At 45.3% G+C, this 16,312-nt stretch overlaps 4 protein-coding genes across 4 annotated transcripts; 2 read left to right on the forward strand and 2 right to left on the reverse strand.

Annotated features, from left to right (window-relative positions):
- Positions 1-407: 407 nt before the first annotated feature.
- Positions 408-2,042, forward strand: METBIDRAFT_33424 (Zn(II)2Cys6 transcription factor domain-containing protein). Its single transcript, XM_018856293.1, has one exon. It carries the CDS (start codon positions 829-831, stop codon positions 1,825-1,827), a length of 999 nt encoding a protein of 332 aa, XP_018709750.1. The 5' UTR covers positions 408-828; the 3' UTR covers positions 1,828-2,042.
- A 6,240-nt stretch (positions 2,043-8,282) lies between these two features.
- METBIDRAFT_46769 (MFS general substrate transporter) lies at positions 8,283-10,034 on the reverse strand (the record flags this gene model as incomplete). The annotated part of the gene is made up of 1 exon (XM_018858074.1): positions 8,283-10,034. One exon carries the CDS (start codon positions 10,032-10,034, stop codon positions 8,283-8,285), a length of 1,752 nt encoding a protein of 583 aa, XP_018709751.1.
- A 1,073-nt stretch (positions 10,035-11,107) lies between these two features.
- METBIDRAFT_13523 (MFS general substrate transporter) lies at positions 11,108-12,769 on the reverse strand (the record flags this gene model as incomplete). The annotated part of the gene is made up of 1 exon (XM_018854382.1): positions 11,108-12,769. The coding sequence occupies one exon, from the start codon at positions 12,767-12,769 to the stop codon at positions 11,108-11,110; it is 1,662 nt and encodes a 553-aa protein (XP_018709752.1).
- A 1,019-nt stretch (positions 12,770-13,788) lies between these two features.
- Positions 13,789-15,213, forward strand: DFI1 (Dfi1p). The gene is made up of 2 exons (XM_018855135.1): positions 13,789-14,609; positions 14,646-15,213. The coding sequence occupies exons 1-2, from the start codon at positions 14,110-14,112 to the stop codon at positions 15,070-15,072; spliced, it is 927 nt and encodes a 308-aa protein (XP_018709753.1). The 5' UTR covers positions 13,789-14,109; the 3' UTR covers positions 15,073-15,213.
- Positions 15,214-16,312: the final 1,099 nt, after the last annotated feature.

Genomic DNA, 16,312 nt, shown 5'->3' on the forward strand with positions numbered 1-16,312 from the left:
TTGTATTCGGACTCGAGACTAGGAAGTTTGCCTGTGAACACAACTAGATTTATCTTGATAAATACCCACGTCGATATTCTGGAGCTACAGAAGCTGTGCTGCACTTGACAAAAAAAAAACAAAAGTTGGCTCTAATAGAGAGTATCCATTATTCATAGAGTCCCCCAAAGCTACAGATATAAATGCTTTTGTCTTCTTCTACGGACCTCTATAGACATTTGCGAAGCTAAATGTGAATTTCTTTTGGATTGTAGACAACAATACGAAATTTGTGTCGCGGAGGATTCCGTTTATCATCAGTCCTACACATGATTGCAGGCGACTGTATGGTTGGACGAAAACGCGATTTTGAAATTAGACTTCACTGAAGAAGACTGGGAGATATGTTTTTAGCAACAAGGACAGTATTCGGCGCATACTTCTTCTTTCTCCAGTTTTATTATTCTGAATCATGAGTCCTCGGTCCCAATCCTTTCGTGCAATCTTTAGACTTTTGAACCATATCCTGAACAGGGGTCTCTATGATTCGAAAGGATTGTTTTTCAAGTTGCCAAGAAGACCGGAGTTATAATTTTGGTGATGAACAGAGGAGTATACATATTTTCGTGCACGTCGGATTCGTAATCAACTTCGTCACCCTAAAATGTCTTATCAAGCAGAGGGCTGCTATACAGTCTATGCATATAGCATTTTATGCATGATATGCAATGAACGTCCCCACAAAGCTATCACAAGCCTAAAATATAAGACTAGCAGGAATATATAAGCTTTGGTCTGTCCTAAACACCGTTCTCAATTCGTCTGGAAAACTGCTGATCATCTTATAGAATGAAAGTGACCAAGAAAATACTGCAAACAGAGGGAAATTACGTACGACCATACAGATCTCGTTCAGAGAGACCGTGTGACTTTTGCCGCACGCGGAAAACTTGCTGCATTATTGAAAACCTGATCCCGTGCATGGCTTGCACCAAATTCAATGATGGTCAATGTACTTTTTTGCAAAAGCCTTTGAAAAGAAACAGGGAAAATACTATTGCTATCAGGAAACCCCCGAAACAAATAAGATCTAAGGCAGGCGATAATATTGATGTTCTACAGCATACACCATTATTGAGATTTACTTCCAGCCTACCTGCTGACTCTTCTACCGATTCACAACTGGGTTTTGACGAAATACATGAACTTCTCTCTACAAAATCACTGTTGTGGGAGAAAGCCGAAAGATGTGCTCGATCCAGTAGTACAGGAAACGCACACAGCTCGTTTTACAATATACTGCAAAATCTGCTTGATATCCTTCCCCAACATCCACCAGATGCGTCTCTGGCTCCCAATTCTTATAAGCATCTGCCAGGCATTACCAAAGAGGACATTTTCTGTGCTATACAAGAGTCGAACGATATTGTCACACTACCCGAAACTCGCCTACACTACCAAAGCACACAGTCCCAACCAAGAGACTACAAATATTTAGAAAACCCGTCCTCAAATAACCCCCAGCATTGCAATCCGCATCAACTTGAGCAGTCTGAATTTTCGAGTGAAACTCCAACTCTACTTGATAATAGTGTGTTCTCACTTCTGGCATTAGGGTCGAATTCGGGATCCAGGGCCTGGATTCCTCAAGCATTTAATCCCACATACGCTTTAGTTGACTCCGGAAATACAGAGTCTTATGGTGCTCGATGTTTTTCTGTGAATCAGCTCCAGGATCTCCTGGTCGCAGCGTCATATCCCACGCAATTTCATCAAGAATATTGCGAAAGGTTTACTGATGGGGCGGGTGATGTGAGTGGCATCTCTACTCTGAACAGCTTCCACTAGCAAACGAAGGTCACATGATTAAGCTTCGAAGCAGATTGGGCTCTAAAAAAAAATCATATGCGCTGTATGACTGATTCCTGCTGTTACCTCGAAACCAAATCCGCGCCAATTGTTGCCAAGGGAAATCCTTCTGTAGGAAGTGTATATACTCATAATGCAGGTGTCGTCATTCTGGCACAGCAGGTATATCACTGCACTGGAATATACGATTCATGGGGTTTTGTAAATAAGCCTGACACGTAAAATAGACTTACTTATCTTGGCCACCTATGTTGGGCAATTAGGGACACCAGCATGTTTCAAAATTTCGTAGGCCTGTGCGTGAGCCAGGCTCTGAAAGGCACAAGAAGTAAAGCAATTAAGCAAATTCTCACTCACAATCTTTGGTATACCATGCACCGCTTCGCGCTCGAGGCATTTGTTACTGTATAATACAAATTTTACAGAAATGCATTTTCAGGGCTTAGATCCGCAAGCCTCCTTTAACTATCTGAGTTGAAGCGACTACAACAAGAGCTGTTCTAGGCTTCGATGGATTAGCATTCAATACGTTAATAAAGGCGTGCCGAGAGGACCGTCCAGGCCGTGACTAACGGAAGGGGACGGGCCAGGTTTCGACACTACGTACCCATTCACGAGCTGCTTGAAGGTTTATATGATACTTGATAATTATGTTCCGTTATACTGATGAATTTTCATGAAAAAAAATAGATCGTGCGCAGTGAAAGGATGTGAAAGCTCGGCGGCTGGTTAGATAAACGTATTTATACAAAACACTACTGTATATAAACTGTCTTCGACTTAAAACGGAGGAGGAGGGGATTGTTGTGCTCGTCAAAACCACCATCTCAGAACTTGATATATCAAAGTATACAAATTTTCATAGAGCAATTTACCTTGCTTCGAGATGGAATCCAAAACCGCATTTCCAAACTGCTAATTCTGTTCTTCGTTTTATTATGTCCAAAAGACAATATGCGGGCTAGTGCCTCCGGTATTCGGAATTTTCCGCTGAAGCTCCTCGTAAATGGCTGATTAAATATGCCGGGTGATTTTCTTAGCTTGAAAGTTGTGTTTTTTTTTTTTTGCAAGAATTCAAACAGCCGAACGTTGGTGTGAGTTGGGCAAATACATGAGAGGAACGCTGCAGGCTTTTGTCACCCATCATGTTTTTCTTTTGTGACCTGGATGGCTGCCATTGAATGTTTGGTGGGGAAGGTTATCTGTAGCTAACAGCGAATTGTCGAGACAGTTCTGGGAGTTCCGAAATACCGGCCGAACTCATTCTTCATCCCGAAATGCAGGAAATATGATTGATGCAAAATTACAGAGTCTACGTGCAGCAAGGCGCAGGACGCCAAGAATTATCCTCTGGTCTCACGTGGCACCCCGCAACTTTCGTGATAACTTCCCCGGAAAGTGAATTCTCGGCACTCCGGATTCTGCCGGCTGCACTGGGGGGTCTCATATCTTCAAGAACCAAGAAAGAAATATTGGGGGCATACGATTTTCCGTATTGGGTCGACTATTACTCAGAGATCTCAAAAAATGAAACGGATACGAGGTTAAAATGCATTTCATTCGTGTCGAACACTTTGTGTTCGCCTGCAGCGAATATTCCTAATCGAGCGATTAGATGCTTAATGAAAGACCAGGAAAAGAGATATCTCGGCGTTAGCTCGCCCTTCCTGATGTATCACAGAAAAAAATCTTATATACTTAGCACTGGTATTGGATTAAAGGCAGAGGAGTGCCAAAGGAATAATATTCACTCCTAGGTTACTATGGCTATGGTGTCGTCCCTTGTATCAGCTGGAGACTGATAGTCCCTGTAAGCGCATATATGACTATATGCAATCTCGGTTTTGGGAGTTGCAACAGTTATTATGTTGAGCGACTCCGAATATTTCGAGGTTTTTACGAGACCATATGATTTCTACGAGACCTCTATTATGTGAGGACAGGAATTAGTACGAACATGTGTATATCCCGCCAAGTCCTTTGCACATCAATATAATCAAAATAGAGGTGTATTTACCTGTCTAAGTAATAGGTATGAGGTACCAGGTTCCAGGCGCAGATAGGCTAATTAATGACCCTGTTCAGACTAGCACGTGAGATGGTTGTGACGTACACCGTATGAAGAGCAGCTCTCTTACATCATTTAAAATTATGTGGTCTGGGCTTTACGGGTCACCTTTCCTTTCATTTTTTGAAATCTTTCGTCAGTTATTTTCCCTTCGAATACATAGTCAAACCATCGTTATTTGACGACATGTGGGTTCTACCAACTTGAATTTAGTAACTGTTAGTTTTCTCTAGGCTTTCTCGAATGATTTACATCAAAGAGAAGTCGTGACAACAATAAAAATGACTTCTGTAGGGTTTGTGAGAGTATTTTCATCCGCGTATAACTTCTTATTTCAAGTTGGAGCTACCCAAGTCTTGAAGTCGGCTCTCTAGGCCAAATACTGCTCATGAAATTGTGACTTAAAGGTATATAAAAGGCTTTGTCAGCAATCCAGCAGAATGTTTTACAAGTAAAAGAAACTGCTGCGGGGAATCAAATTTTGTATATGCGATCTAAAAAACGACAACATCAAACGTAGCTTGATTTACCAAGAGAATTTAAGTGTCTCATATGGTTTTTTATGATAAGAAGTAACCCCCAGTCTACCCTTCGTCAAGAGTGAGAAATATTATCTTCACTCAAATGCACTCAAATGAGACCTTGAGAATAATCAAAGACCACCAAAAAGAACTAGATTCATCTGAAATAAAAAAATCAAGATTTCACCCCCAGATTGACTCTTCCTTTAACTGTTATGAGGATACAAGCTACTAGAAGTGTGCTTCATGGTGATCAGCCCGCCATATCAAAACAAGAATCAGTTTGAAAGCAGTATCATCTCATAGAAGTTATTCAATTACTTTAGATGGGACTCAACAGTAGCTTCAAAGATGAAAGTCATGATGCTTGAACATTTTGGGAGGAAAAAAGAAGTTGGGTTTTTAATCTGAAAAGCCACCCCCACTCTTTAGACAAAACAAGGGTTTTGAGTACTCATTCAAAGATTTCGTTTTATCGGCTTGCTTTTGTAGCTTCTTTCCCGCTTCTTGTCGGACTACTGATTGATGGAGCTCTACACGACATAAACAAAACTATTTGAAAATCTCTGCCAATTTTGAAGGTCTAGGCGGGTCCTTGAATATTTTGCTTGTAAGGCAGGACTGAGATGGTATAAACAATTCGAATACGAATTGTTTCGGACTTCTCTGCCATACAGAACAAAAACATACAGTGTTCTTTATTAAAAATAGCAATTGTATTTCAATTGGTTCTGGATGCTATCAAGATTTTGAATCGGTTGTATATCGACACATTCTTTTGAAAGGGATAGAAAAAAAATAAAAAATCTTTCCAAAGTTAACCTTTGAGGTACGCTGATAAGATATGCGAGCCCCAGGATAGGTACACAGTGTGTCATCTATGTGGCCCATTTCAAATTCATACTTGAACATGTGTATTTGTCTTCGCTAGCCCTCTAAACTCAAGTGGAGGCGTAGAATTGGTGTAGACTCTTTCGCCAAAACACTGAGTGATTTAGAATCGTGGCAACTGTTACGTTTGAAAGCGGGAAAAGAGATCTTGGAAAGGTTCTCGGGTTTTCTCCGTGCGTGGTCACATTATTCTGGCTCGAAAATTTTCCAGTGGAACACAAAGTCCAACAGATATCTTACGAATATTCACGAGCTCATCAGGGTGAGAGCAAAATTAGTATGAGCTGGTTTACTCAATATGAGCCTCATCAAGAGATTCCTCGATGGTTGCCTCAGATGGTCCAATAAAGGTAAATAAAATAAGTTACACAAGAAGGGAGATGTTGTTTGAGGTTTATCTCCGAAAAAATTCGATCCAATGAAGTCGAAAAGTGGAAAACTAGCACCCACCCATTCGTATTTATTCCACATAAATCCAATGAGCTACATAGTGAAGCTGTGTCGCCACTTGTATCGAGATCAGCTATACCGCAGCGACCTCGAAACAGGGAAAAATACCAACGAGTTGGCTAAACAATAAAGTGGAGTGGCCTTTAGTCCAAGAGGGCCGCCCAGGCTCTAGGCGTCAGGGACAGAGTTGAGAGAACGACGCTATTATTACACTTGCCACAAATAAGAGAAGCAGCACAATCCGCTCTTGGTCGCTATGCTTAGATGTCTTGGACATACTTAGTGCACATGAAGCCTAATGTAAACATGATTAACGAAGACCACCTGGATCTAACAAATGATCGCACGTGACTCAGGGTTGCAATAGGGTAGATTTTCTGCAAAGGCTTCCCCTCTGGTCAAGCCTACACGGAGGAAAAGACAAACCATGGATATCTATACACCTCTCTCTTGTGAATATGCCTTGCAACTTTTGAGACTGAGAACTGCAAGTGAGGTTCAGAAACTCGGGGACAGTTCATTATGAAATAAACACCTCAATAACTGTGTTTTTTTTTTCATCGAGAAGTAGGTGAATTTCCGGAACATGGGCTTGACAAGCTGAAGGACCGAAAATAATTCAGATAAGCATTTTGGTTCCAAAAGTACACCTGAGTAGTCATCGCATATCGCGAGATCTTCCTTGGAGCCAGTATGTGCAGGTCTCGGCACGGCAACAAGAGTCTATATCATCTACATTAGCATGTCTGTCGTGCAACGAACCGGTCGGGATACCCTTTTTATTTGGACTTCATATTTCATGAATGAAAAATTCAGGCTCATCTGCAAATGCTGGCATAAGCTCGCTTTTGTCGTCCAGCTTTTCATGTTTATCTTTGATGCGTCCAGAGGCAAAAGCAGGGAAACGAAATTAGTGATGTATGGCCAGCCTCGTGCAAAATTGCCGATATTTCCCATAAGGCTCCCTAAGTTCCGGTAGTATGATGATGCACTGATATGTCAAAATACCGAATAGACAACGTTGATTGGCGCGGACACCCTCGGAAATGGCGTGCACACAGACAGAAAAGCAAGCGACGTCTCGGTGAGATACCCAACCGATGGATTTCGGGAGAGATTTTCGGAAACAGATCGGTCCGCTTTTTTTTATATTGGTGTGGTATCTAGAGATATTCAGCTTGTTTATCCCTGTCTCTCTGGACAACTATTCTAGAGCCCGCCAGCTCGGAATAAGCATGTACAAAGTATGGTTCTCCTGCTCTCTTTCAAGTTCCGTTGATACCCGAAACAAATTTGAGGGAAATAATGTGAATGGCCCCCATATACCCCTCGCTGCTGGCATATAATTATCCTCGGAAGTCCCGCTTTTGTTGTTTCCGCCGCCGAATCCGGTGCGCGCACCCAAAGAGGAAATCCAGAGAGAAAAATATGCGTGAAAAAAAGTCCCGGCTGGAAAAAAATTATGGAAAATATCGCATATCACCGCGATAAATACACTGCGTTTCCTGCTGGCCCCTCCCCTCCTCTTCTTTTCTTTTCCTTAACCCGCGAAAATAATCAATCCAAAATGCTCCCAGCCGGTGTTATTCTTGTGTTCGTCTTGATCTTCTTGGCCTTTGTCGCCGTCGTTGCCGTTCAAATCCAAAAGAGAATGAAGGCTAAGAAGGCTAACCAAAGATTTTAAGGGAACTGTGCACAGTGCTCTTTCTTTGGCGTCCAGAGTTGATTGTGTGATCTTATGGAGGCTTAGTGTTGTTGTCTCACATGTTGGGGCATGATCACGTGTTATTCATGAGGGACCATTTAATGGTTTGGACCCGGCTTTGCCGGCGCCACCCTATTCAGAAACAAACATCATTATCACATTTTTATACTACCAATTTTTTTATATGAACTAAAGACGGGAATCTTTACTTTTTTTATACTTTTAATAATACGGGAATCAGATACATCTTAGCTGCTTCAAGTGGCCTTAACGTAGCTGAATAAAATCGAGTCTGAGGCGAGGAAGCACCCGGCATCTATTGCCCGGTAAAGAATGTCTGTTTCACTACTGTGGTCTGTTGGTGATCTAGCCGCAGAATCACCACTTCTGATCACGGTGGAGAATCAGGATATGTGGACCTTTGCTCATGTTGAGCTTCGAGGGAACAGCAGAGGCAAGTGGTGCGCTTACTTGTATCTACCATCTCTATCTCTAATTCCAGATTTGCGATCTGCGTTTTCAACGATTCCTCTTGTCTGACATCGACTGACCTTTTTCATGCTCTATTCACTGAAAGCAACTCAAATGTATCTAAGTAGTGGTCCTTGGGCTCAGGAACGAGAAAACTGCGGGGAATATTTACACCCTTCCCACGATTTTTTAAAAGATCTCGCTCGTCTAGTTACATAAACCGCTTGATAGGGTCGTATTTTCAAAAAATAAAAGCCCACAGCAAGCGGTTTCATAGTGTACGCTTATTGTCTGGATTCAAAATAGAGACTAGCTGCACACAAAACATCTAGACCTGCTCCTCCTCATCTTCAATATCTTCCGAGTACTCGTCTAGCTGAAAGGCCAACACCACGGATAGCACGGCTATCAAAGCCAACAAATTCCACGTGACTTGAGTTATTCCTCTTTTGTCGAAAAACGAGGTTAACGCACCCCAAGTCATTGGGGCGACGAATCTGGCCAATGAGTTAGCGCTCATGGATGTGGCATTGACCAATGCCCGATGTTTTGGCTTTGTAGCCCGGTAGACCAAAATTGTCACCTGCGGGAATGCTAGGGAACTGCCAACCACCGCTATCATTGAGTTCATATACAAAAACGCTTTGTAGAACCAAGGGGGAAAAAAGGAACTGTAGCCCGGCGACGTGAATATGATGTACGGTAGCAAGAAGTAGGCAATCGGGAACATGCAGCACGCCAACCGAAAACCGTCAATCGTACGCATGTGTCTGTCCATGTGCGGGAAAATGACAATGACCATGAAACACCCCATGAGGCCAACCGTTGAAAGCAACGAGCCGATGTCTTGTGTTTGCCAGCCCAAACCGCCTTTGACATGCCAAGGGAAACTGAGGCTTTCTTTTTGGAAAGTCCCCGCTAGAAACACGGGGACAAACTCGGTGTAAATAAGCGAGTGGAACGCTATGGAGAAGTATGCCAACAACGTACCGATGACCTTGTACGTGAAAATGTCTTTGTTTCCAAGGGCCGCCCAGATAGAGATGTGCTCTTCGTTTTCGGAAGCAGCAGTCATTGTCAGAATGGTTGGTTGGAGAGAGTACGCAGAAGAATACCGCCTCACCACTGCCAAAGATGATCTTCTCGTCAACAGACCCAGTGGCGTGATTAACTGGTCGTCTTCCTCATTGTCCAGATCAATGGCTGCGTATATTCTGTCTTGATCAATACTGAGGGGCGAGGCCTCGTTTGCAGACTCCGAATCATCGAGAATGGCAGAGCCGTCGGCTGCCACATGTGTCTTTGATGACACATGCTGCTCCCATGGCCGCACAGGGATAGTGTAGCCGAGAAGGCGGCGGATGGAGTCACCGACAGCCAACCCCACATCGTACTGGTTTCTGATTTTCACATGTGTTTCTTCGAGAAAAAGAAACCCAATGAGGGCACTTGTGAAAAGCATTGATGCCACCACGACATTCGATAGGGCATACGGATGTTTCGTGATGAAGGACTCGTAAAATGAACCCCAGCCTACAACAGCAGCTTCCTCGCCCTCGGGCCGGGGCCTGGTCAAATACCGCGAGCCCCCTATCAAAGGCCCAATGACGCAGCCCACGTTCCAAAACAACGGAAGTGTAGCAAACGCTAGTCCCTGATGGCGGCGCTCCTTGACTAGCTCTCCCACAAGGGTTTGCAATACTGCAATGTTTCCATTGAGTGCCCCCGCGGCTGTTCTCGCAGCCAAGGCCACGTAAAAGTTTTTGGAAAAACCAAACAAAACAAGACTGGCGGCAGTACCACAAAGCCCTGTAAGCAAGACCGGTTTACGGCCGATACGGTCGCTGAGACGGGCCCAGTGAATACAGCATAGAAACTGAGAGAAAGCAAACGACGCTGCTAGAAGACCCGAGTACTTGAAGATCTGAGATGGGTCTTTGGTGATGTGAAAGTCACGAATCATGAAGTAGATGTACGGAAAAAGCGACGTGAACGAGATGGGCTCCGAGAAACGCATCATCGAAATCACTGCCATCTGCCATAGGGGGAACCCTCGCATTTGCTCGCGGAAAGTCGTCATGACGGATATTCTGTGAACGTAGAAGCAAGAGATGCACAGTGTTGCGGATCTACATGTATTTAAGCGAGTGCGAGTGACTCAGTAGCGAGAAAGGTCAGATACGAGACCAGCAGATTCCAACGTACACCGTCAGAAAATAGCAGGGCCGAGCTTTCACAATGGGTGTTGGGCAGACTTCAGCATATTGATTTTTATCATTCCATGAACCTCGAAAAGAAGCTTTCAGTTCACGAATTTTAGGAGTATTATTGTACAGCGCCATTATAGTGGATTCCAGCGCCGCACGCCATGTCATCGATGCTTATATGCATCTGGGTACAATATGCAACATGGACCGGCATATGGAAACGGTTGCATCGATTAGGTTCCACGGTTCTCCAAAGTTAGACGGCAGTGATGCCAGGAGTATTTCCACGTGCCGAGAAATGAGGAGTAAAGAGCAGTGAGCTCTGGCTGGATGCTTAACATTGTATATTTCCAAATTTCTAGCAAGCTTCTTGCAGCAGTAGGGGAGTGAATCACGCAGTGTTGTTCATTTCAACTCTTGACTAAAGCCAAGAGGAAGAGTTCATTTTACTTGGTAGTATCAGAAAAAGCTACACTGTAAAGGCTGGAAGAGATCTGATTTAAATAAACGTGATACCTAACAGATTCGCAAAGCTGCAGTGCCTTGAGGCTAGATCTATTATGGCTAGATTCAAGTGCAGAGAGACAAGAGGAGAAGCGTAGAGAAAACCTACCTAAATGAATACACAGAATATGATATCCAGGACTCATTGAAATCTAATATTTATTTTAACAGTTCAACCGGAAGTACCAATCTGTCGGTGATTCGGATCAGGCTCATAAACAAATTGAGTCCGTGATTGTGTTGCGAATCTGATTAAGAAGTAGGATATCACCAAATATGCCTTTAGTCCACTGATTCCGTTTCAGGACAGAAAGGGAGTTGCCTAACAGCCCGGCGAAAATAAGCGGTAGTATGGGGCAATATGGCGCAGATCGGAAAACCGTTGAACAATGTATTTTTGTCTATTATTTCTCCATTCAACATTACCTGGGTTCACGACAGTTCAATCTTCATAATCTTGCATGAAAAAGGATTGCAAAAACCCTAAAAGGGCCATCAAAGCCATCAACCACCACGAGAGCCAGCCTATATGATGCTTGTCGCCCAAGGTCATCAAATAACCAAAAACAATTGGCCCGAGGAACCGCGCAAATGCCAACATACTCATAGTAAGAGAGTTCACATAAGCACGGTGCTCCTTCGCCGCAGCCCTATGATTAAGAATCATTATTTGGGGTAGCCCCGTTGCGGTTGCAAGGGTCTTGAGCGAAGTGAGGGTGTACAAGGAAAGGGGAGTCGCCCAAGATGGGAAGACTGTGTTGTAATTGTGGAGCGTGAAGATCGTCATGGGGACCAAGGTGTATACAAGCGGGAAAAAACAAAGCGACAAACGGAACCCTTGAAGCGTTCCTAAAGTGCGGTCTACCCACGGAAAAATCACAAGTATGATCAACATCCCAATGATTCCAGTAGAAGAGAAGAGCATGCCAATAAAAGAGGACTCTAGGCCGAATCCACCGCTAATGGTGAAGGGGAAGTGTAGGGAGCTTTTCCGAAACTGCCCGGCAAGAAGCACCGGTAAGAACTCATTATATGCAATGGAGTGGAGCGAGATGATACAGTTTGACAAAATGACAGTGACCACTTCCGGCGTGAGTTGTTGGGGCTTTGGTTGCCTGCCTGATGACTGCGAATACCGTCTCACAATAGCGTCGGACATCGTCTTGCTGACGTAAGGACCAATGGCATCGACTTCATCTTCATCGTCGAGAAGAGCCGCATCAGCTGGGTGGCTGTTGCCAGAATTTTGAGCCTTGTTGTTTTGCCTTGAGTGTAAAAAGTCATCACTGAGAGATTCAATTGATTCCGAGTCACTTACAGGCAGTGTGGTGATTGGCGGGGAAGAAAACGCCAGTGTAATTGAGGGGCGGCGTGCCTCTTCATTTTCGAGAAGAGGCGTTTCTTCGTCGGCTGTGCTCTTCTGTTGCCACGGCCGCACTTTGCGTTCGCCACCACATAGAAAGGCAGTCACAAGATCCCCCAACTCGAGACCTATGTCTCGCTTCTTCAAGAACTTTTCGTTTGTCTCCTCGAGAAATAGGAAGCCCATAGCGCAACTGAACCAGAGAAACATTGCGACAATGATGTTGGACAATGCATAGGGATAGTTGTCTCGAATCACGTTGTAGAATCCCAGGAGTGCCGATGCAGAGCCGAAGGACGAGGCTAGATCAATACGTTCCTTCTGGTATGGACTGTCAGGCTTGGGGTTGGTGAAAAGCCTGGACCCGCCTATCAAGGGGCCAATGACAGACCCGAAGTTGAAAAGCAAGGGAAGAGTGCTGAAGCCTAGCGCCTGGTGCTTCTTGTCGGTGCAGATCTCGCCGATAGCCGTTCTCAAAACCGCAATGTTCCCGTTTAAGACACCTGCCAAGCTCCGGGCAAACAACGCCATGTAATAATTTGTGCTGAACCCAAACAAGAGAAGCGAGATGGAAGTGCCGAAAAGACCACAGAGCAAGACAGGCTTCCGGCCCACTCTGTCCAGCATCTTGCCCCACTGCATGGCAAACAAGAATTGGCAGAAGGCAAAGGACGAGGCCAAATAGCCGGAGTATTTCGAAATCTCGTCCTCGGTGGGCGCGATCTGGAAATCTCTTATCATGAAGTAGAGATAAGGAAACAATGACGTGAAGGCAAGAGGCTCCTAGAACCGCATCACGGAAATCACAAGCATTTGCTTGACCGGGAACCCGGCCATTTGCTCGCGAAACGTGAGTTTCGCCATACCCATGATACACTCGAAATTGGACCCGGAGTGTTTCGAGAGGCGAAGCCACTCAGGCGTCGTGCGTGATTTTTAAGTATCTTGTCGTGCACAGTAGCCGGGTTCAGATCGGGGTTGGCCGGACCAAGCGGGGCTTTGAAAGGCGCGTATATACGGAAACGGTCAAGTCCACCGGGGCGACGCATGAACACGAGCCGCACATCTCAAAAACTCTGGGGGCTCTGAGAACAAAGTTGCAAGTGACACCTCGCATAGTGAACTGAGACATCAAGAAACTGAGGAGCAGATCATAGTGCGCTATGTGCTATTCAACGCTTTAGTAGACTGTTTGCGCGTGCGGCGTCATGTCAGTGCACGGCTCCAATAAAGAGGGGCCCAGACTAGAAGGCTCAGACCAAAGCCCGGGTCTGGCCAGCGGCAACAGCCACAGGAGGTGGGGAAGGCCGCTGCGCAACTTCGAGCTACTGAAGCTTGAAGTATATTCAAGTTTTTTTTTTGCGAAAGAAGCAGGCACACCAACCGGTCCAAGACCTTTCCCAAATCAAGGTTTTATGACATCCTTGGCCGCGCGGTGAATGCGCCATTTGACATGAGAGCGAATTACCCGAGCGTGCGCATACCGTGATATTACACCAGTTCTGCACGGTTGTGCGCCTGGAGTACTCACTGAAACAGTGAGCTGGGGAAGCACCTGGAAGTCCAGGCTGAGTTCTTCAAATTTTGAGGAAAAACAGGGGGCCTGACACACTCGGGCAAGCGCCTTGGACATGTCCACTTTATTTTGCAAAAGAATGAAAGCAATCCGCGGTTTGCAAACGACTCTGTGAGGTCCGGATTCTGGACCGGGCTATTTTTAACGCGAAGCGAGAAACCAGGCAGCGCGCGCCCCTTATTTTTTTTTCGATTTCGCGCGAGAGATCGAGTCTGACAAAGGCAAAAGAAAAAGGCTCCAGGAAGAGTTTAAATACCCAAACCATTCCTGACCACCCCTGCCTTTCTTGCGAAAGAGCACTTCAGTATACACAAAAGTTTTCCAAATACCGCGTTCTCAGCGCCAGCGCCAGCGCCTCGTGCATTCTTCTTGCCACCTGTCCTTTCGAAGTACATTCGTTATACCCATTTTGAGACATTGACTGGGTGCACCTTCATTTCTACCTCACTACAAACACCAACAGGCCCCCTGAATCCCCGTCTCTGATACAGCCGAACACAGAACAATGGCAGCCATTTCTTTCTTGATCCTCGCATTCGTTGCCGTTTTTGGCACGATACTCTTCACCACGCAGACCTGCTCCTTTGAAAAAGTGCATGCTCTCATGGACCAGCCGCATGGGAACTCGACCGTGCTTGGCTATCTTGCTCGAAAACCCAAATACTCAGAACCCCAGCAGCAGGTTTTGGTGCGTCGGGCAACTAACCTGCTGCTGGTCGACCCGGGCTTGGCTACTTCCTCCACATCCGAGTCGCTAGTGGTGCCCTCTCAAGAGTTCACATCTATTCCCACAACTGCTGAAACTTCGATATCCAGCCTGGTTTCTTCCCTGTCGTCGTCACTGTCTTCTTCCACTTTGACCCCAGTGACCAGCTCTTCGCTGACTTCTCAGACCTCGACAGAGGGGGTAACCTCGAACCCACTTGCAACAACAAGCACACTGAGTTCCATAGAGCGCTCATCTGTGTCGTCCGATATTGCTCCTTTGACCACAGAATCCTCTTCGTCCAGCAGCACCAGCAGCACCAGTATCACCAGCAGCACCAGTATCACCAGCAGCACCAGTAGTACCAGCAGGACTACCAGCTCGAGCAGCAGCGTGTCAGGCTCAGAAACAACGCAAGTCTTTAGCTCCGTGGTCAGCGGAAGAACAGTGGTGGTGACACAGACATCTATAGTCACGCAGTCCACCTCGGAGCCCTCGTCGTCAACTTCGACAGACTCCACAAGCTCCTCTAGTGGACTCAGTGACACCAACAAGATTGTTGTGGGAGTAGTGGTCGGTGTAGGAGGCGCCATTTTGATGGCGTTCGCTGCGTTGATGTTCATTTTGAAGCGCAGAAAATCCAAGGGCCACCAGAGCGGATGGACTTTCTGGAGAAAAAACGAGAAAGGCGGAGAAGACAATTTCTTTAGCGGTGAGTTGGGAGTGCGTGACCGAGACATCAACCAAGGATCCAACTTTTAGAAGTGCTGTAATGCCCATGCCCCTAAGACCCCTCACAGGTTCATAGAACTCAATACTTGTGGAACATTGGTTCGGCTCCAGTGCCTCAACCTAGGCGTTTGACTGGCGAGATGAACTTCAGCTCCCGTCTCCAAAAATAAAGCCATGGCCCCCTTTGCGCTCAAGCCCTTTATGGTTCTACGGAGTTTGTGAGCCAGCCCCAAGATTGCTGCAGCCTGTTTACTCAAGATACCCACGGAAAGCAGCTTGTGTCATTTCCCACCAATAAGAGCATCTGCCACTTTAATCTGTGTATGATACCCAACAGAGGCTGTAAAATAACACCAGATTCAAACTGAGCAAGCCAGACTTCCGCGCCAGGCTTTCCAGCTTCACCGTTTTCATAGCCAATATGTACGATCCATGACACATGTGCTGATTCTGCAACTCGTGCCACAATGTGGGAATTCCGCTCAAATCAACAGCCATTTTAGACTTTCAAGACTTCGTAATCGTGTTTTGGATCTGCCTATGATCACGGGCTAAATGTGCTTTGACACATCTCAGCTAGACCTCTGGCAGATATACTCAAGGTTGATTTGACTAGACTCGACCTAGATTACGGGTTTTCAAGAATTTGTGGTACACATTTGGGCATCAAACACCTCGGCCAGGGTCCCCAAAATGAAATCAGCTCGTGAAAGCCTCTCTCACATTCTAGTCGGTTATAGCACAAGGACACCAAGTGAAAAAGAAAATCTTGCTGGAAAGATCAAATCAGTATACTGGTATAACCACCCAAACAGACTTTTAAATGCTTTGAGTTCAATGGGAGCTTCGAGATTGGTATGAAGCAGTCCGTACAATGCGCCTTTATACAACCCTCAAAAGTATAGAAGAAGAAGTCCAGATTATCAAAGAAATCTGCATTGTTGAGAAGGACGCTGATTTATGTCACGAATCTTTAGCTCTCCCATTTAATGGCTCCCTGGCTGACAAGGCAGATACGCAGTATCAGTTCCAGCATGCCCGCAGCCGCGGGCCGTACAAGGAGTATGACGTCTGGTAGAATTACGAAAAAGAAGAATCTATAGCGAAAAGTATGCTAGATCATCCAGAAAGTACAGCTGTTGATGTCATTTGTTTCCTGGATCTTTCGGAGCATGTGTGAAGTATAGTGCATGGTAATCGATGTACTAGTAATAGACCAAGTAGACATTGAATATGCATCTCATTAGGTTTCAGTCTACTCAAGCTGGGA

The sequence above is a fragment of the Metschnikowia bicuspidata genome, assembly GCF_001664035.1.
Source record: "Metschnikowia bicuspidata var. bicuspidata NRRL YB-4993 chromosome Unknown METBIscaffold_7, whole genome shotgun sequence".
Classification (NCBI taxonomy): Eukaryota; Fungi; Ascomycota; class Pichiomycetes; order Serinales; family Metschnikowiaceae; genus Metschnikowia; species Metschnikowia bicuspidata.